Source organism: Centruroides sculpturatus, unplaced genomic scaffold, assembly GCF_000671375.1.
Source record: "Centruroides sculpturatus isolate CEXI.00-Female unplaced genomic scaffold, Cexi_2.0 scaffold618, whole genome shotgun sequence".
In the NCBI taxonomy this organism is placed as follows: Eukaryota; Metazoa; Arthropoda; class Arachnida; order Scorpiones; family Buthidae; genus Centruroides; species Centruroides sculpturatus.
Window position 1 is genome coordinate 33,640 of NW_019385016.1, and position 4,288 is coordinate 37,927.

The 4,288-nt window shown below is 29.2% G+C and overlaps 1 protein-coding gene across 2 annotated transcripts in view; it reads right to left on the minus strand.

The window, feature by feature from the left end:
• The window catches only part of LOC111633482 (lipase maturation factor 2-like), a 15,170-nt gene extending 12,388 nt beyond the window's left edge, over positions 1-2,782 (minus strand). Inside the window, exons 1-3 of one of the 2 annotated variants that reach the window (XM_023378063.1) lie at positions 2,578-2,782; positions 2,478-2,506; positions 2,160-2,377 (exon numbers count right to left, since the gene is read on the minus strand). In XM_023378063.1, coding sequence (XP_023233831.1) covers positions 2,160-2,377; positions 2,478-2,506; positions 2,578-2,697 — 367 coding nt within the window. In that variant the 5' untranslated portion in view covers positions 2,698-2,782. Of the gene's footprint in view, positions 1-2,159; positions 2,394-2,477; positions 2,507-2,577 lie in introns of those variants that run through there. The other variant, XM_023378064.1, reaches the window with a different exon arrangement.
• Between the last annotated feature and the right edge of the window lie 1,506 nt (positions 2,783-4,288).

Below are 4,288 nucleotides of genomic sequence, written 5' to 3' on the forward strand. Positions count from 1 at the left end.
TACAAACTAAGGCTGTGAATAAATTTTTGTTTAGGTCCCCAAATTTTTTCAAAAATTTTTGCCCGCGCGAAAAAATTTTATCGCGATTTTAACGAGCCTTTGATAAGGCTCGATTAAGGCTTAATTGCTTTTTAATGTTTTTTTAATGGGAGTTTTTTATCAAAATTAATTAAGCGTTCTAAAGTTGTAGTGCACTGATTTTCCTTCGGTAAAGTTATTTAAAGCTGCTTTCTGATGTCAAAAACGACCTCCGATAGTTTTTTAATTTTTTTTAATTAATAGATTTTATTATATATATGTTTAATTAATTAGGGGGGGTCAGAAATTGCAATAAAAATTATAATTTTTTAAAAATATAGGTTTAATTTCTAGTCACCCTACTTTAAACCCTTCTCCTCCCGAGACGTCTATGAGAGTGTCCCGGGAAATAGGACACAGCTGTTCTCAAGGTCATCCAGATGTGTAAACAATGACTCATCGGTGTTAAATTTCACAGAAAGGGGAGACAAAGGAAACTAAATGATGAAGCTTTTTAACCAAAATTAACACATTTCTTTTGTTTTTTTTCAGTTTTAAGTATTTTTTATGCTTAATTAAAAATTTTTTTAAAAAAGTGGACAAGAAGTGGTTAAATAAGGAATATTTTGAACCTTGGTTTCATGATGACACATGCATACATTCGCGAGTAATTAGCATTTTTAAAGTTGTACTCCCGAGTGGGACACCCTGTACTTCCTTTTGTCACAAATTACAAACTTTTCAATCCACACCGGCAAATTGCTTGCCATACCAAACATTTTTTGCCAAACTTTTTGACACCAATTGATGTTTGAGATTCTGGAATAGCATGAACCCTGAAAGTGTTGAAAAGTCAGCCTTCACATATGTTTTGTCGTCTAAAACCAAACAAATATTCCCCTTGCCAATTAAAGAATACAATTTTTGACTAAATAACCGACACCTAAATGTGATTTCCAGCATATAAACACAAATTTACTGCTGGAACGTTTTCAGCTGTCATTTAGAGGCCCTCATCAGGATTGAATGCATAAAAAACAGTTCTATCAAATAAAATAAAAACTGATAAAAGCAAGGCAATCATCATCATGAGAAGGGCCACCTATGTCAGTATATTACACCAATATACAGGGCGAGTCAAAATTATGTAAACAATCTTGGGTGAGTCAAAATTATGTGAACAATCTTAATTTTTAATTAAACTTTATTAATAAAACATCTTAATTTTGTTTCATTTTCTATTCTGATTGGTTGTGACAGACCGTTGTTATGGCCTCCCCAATCTCCGGTGTTCTGGCACTAAATTGTACTGTTGAACATTGGTTTAAGTGCATTAATCGCACTGGTGATCAGGTTGAGATGCTATATAATGCAAACTTTGAGTAAATGCTTTCTCTCAAATAGTGTTCACATAATTTTGACTCACCCTGTATATTAGATACACAATGTCAACCAGCGGATGCCTCTTACATAAAGAAGCAACAAAGTCGTGTCGGTAGGTTCACACACACTGGCCTAACCATAATGTTAGGCCTTTGACATACAGTGGCTAACCCCCGACATCCCCCGCCTATTCACATTTGCTAAAATACATAAACCCAGTCAGTAACTGAGATCGGTAATCAATAAAGCCACGTTTTTGTTAGCGAAACAAAACCATCACCTGTTAAACTGCCACCTAGACTCTCTCTTACTTACTGGTCTCTTACTGTGTCTTACAGAGACTTACTGTCTCTGAGTCCACCAAACTTCTCTCCAAACTACATAATAGTAGTTTAAATGGAAATGAATCTTACAGTATTCAATATTGTATCGATGTTTCCATCCATTCATTTGGAACCATGTTTTTGTTCATTAAGAGATTTCTTTCTCACTAACTAGATGTCCAGAAATTTCATTCCCAGATATTAGAACTTAAGCACCTAATATGCTATTTGTCCTTTTTTTATTTGGATGGTCAAACTTACATTCAAAAAAGGGGAGTACCAATAGGTGACGCTATATCAGGAGATCTATGTGAACTCGTCTTACGAAGATTGGAAGGATAGGTGTTAGTAAATTTAAAATCCAATATCCCTAGTTATACCCAGTATGTGGATGACATTTTGATTATATGTAAATTTACAGAAAAGGAAACTTACCAGTCAAATTCCACCAAGTAGGACAATTACTGAGCAATTTAACAACTCCAGATGCAAACATCAGACGAAACAATAACCATCTCAGCAACCATAAATTAACTGTATCATATGGCTTATTGCTCAATGAAGACAAGAAACTAATTGAATATTGTTGATGAAATATTCCCAATGGTGCTAGAAGAATAGTTAGAAATCCAGCTTCTAAAAGTAAAATGTCCCTACAAAAATATATTCCTGTAAAAAGGTATGCAAGTGATTTCTAAAATAGCAATATATTTTAGATATATAAAAAATTAATGTAATTAAATATATACTTGCCATTGAAACCACATGAATGTTTGGCCAACCTAAGATGCAAAAAATTATTTAATATTTGAAAGATATTGATATTTAAGATTAATTTTGAGTAATAAACTACCTGAAAAACAGAAAAATATATCATCCATAATAAGGCATAATTAGTGCAATCTCTAAGTCGATTCCACACAACTCCTCCAAATGAAATAATAATGCCTAATAAAGTGAGAAACTCCATCATTAAAGGTGCATCCAATCCAAACAATGGAGCTAACCACAGTAAAGTTGGTAATTCTCTGGCTCTTGTTTCAATGGTGGCAGCATCAGATTCTGTTTTAAAAAAAATATATATATATACACACATATATACTCAAACATTTTTTATATTAATTTAACATATAGAAAAATTAATTATTTTAAATGAAATACTTAAGTTATTAGTTTTTTTTCATTCCAAAAAGTATACTCTTATTTATTAAATGTCACTAGCTCTGATTTTACTAACAAAAAAAGAAAAAAGAAGAAAAAAAGCTTGTGAAAAGGCAAACTATACTTTTATTCTTTCAAATTCTTCCAACAGTCTATTTAAATCTGTAATACTTTAAATTTAAAAAATTTTAATTATTTACACTTCTACATCCTTTTATATGCACTTAAATTCATTACTTTCTTCCTAAAGCATATCTTAATCTAGAGATGTGACAATTAATAATTGAAATAATTGATAAATAATCATGCCATTCAAAAAACATTAATAATTTTAAATTTAAATAGTATTAAATTAATGTTAAAAAGCAAATAATTTTTAAAGAAATGATAACTTTATTAACAACAATAATTCAGGATAATCATAGTGACACATCTAGTTCTGTTACAAGATGTTAGCTTTTTATATATGTTTTCAAACAAAAATGTACTACTTTAGTACTATTAAATTTTTATAATCACATCTTTTTAATGAATAAGTTTTGATCTCACTCATAGCGAATTATCACATCTGACAGCTCAATTTTCAGCAAGATCCGCTCATTTTTGAAATTTTTCACTTTACTATTACATTGCTAATTATTTAATATTTGTTTTGTTAACTACATTGCACTTGAAATAATGTCTGATTTGTGGAAATAATTGTGACATACATCAATTAAATAATCAATTAATAATGGAAAAATGTGACTACCAGAAATATTAGTCATTGCACCTACTTGCTTAGAATGGCATTCATATAGAACTATCAAGAAAGTATATAATAACTTTATACAATTAGACAATTATACAATCCCAATTAACTTTTCATTGTTAACTGGATAACATGACAATCATTCTAGCATTATCTTAATCTTTAAGAATTTATCTTTGATTTTCCTAACCTAATCTAAATCTTTATAAGCTGATTAAATCTTTACTGGTTTATACAGTTTCACTTTCCTTCCTTTAAATTTTAACTCAAGCTTCTAAACAAAACATCAGAAAATTTTACCAATTTTTTCTAATTACCTCCTAACATAACTTTCTTTTAATCATCTTTCACAACAACCCATTTCTATTGTCTATCATCAATTTTCCAATCTTAATATATTTAAAAGGTTATAAATTGTGTTGTTTCCATTTTTTATATGATTTTTGTAATACTAAAATCTTATGAATAACAGATTTTTATAAAGTAAATCAAATTATTTTTATAAAAAATAATTTTTTTTTCTAAATGGGATCATAAATTATATTCTGCAAATTCATGATTAATGCTCTAATTATTAATTTCATCCTTTTCAAATTTATTAATTCAAAATATAAAATTTCTAAATCAATAGTATCATTGATGTCATCTTAAT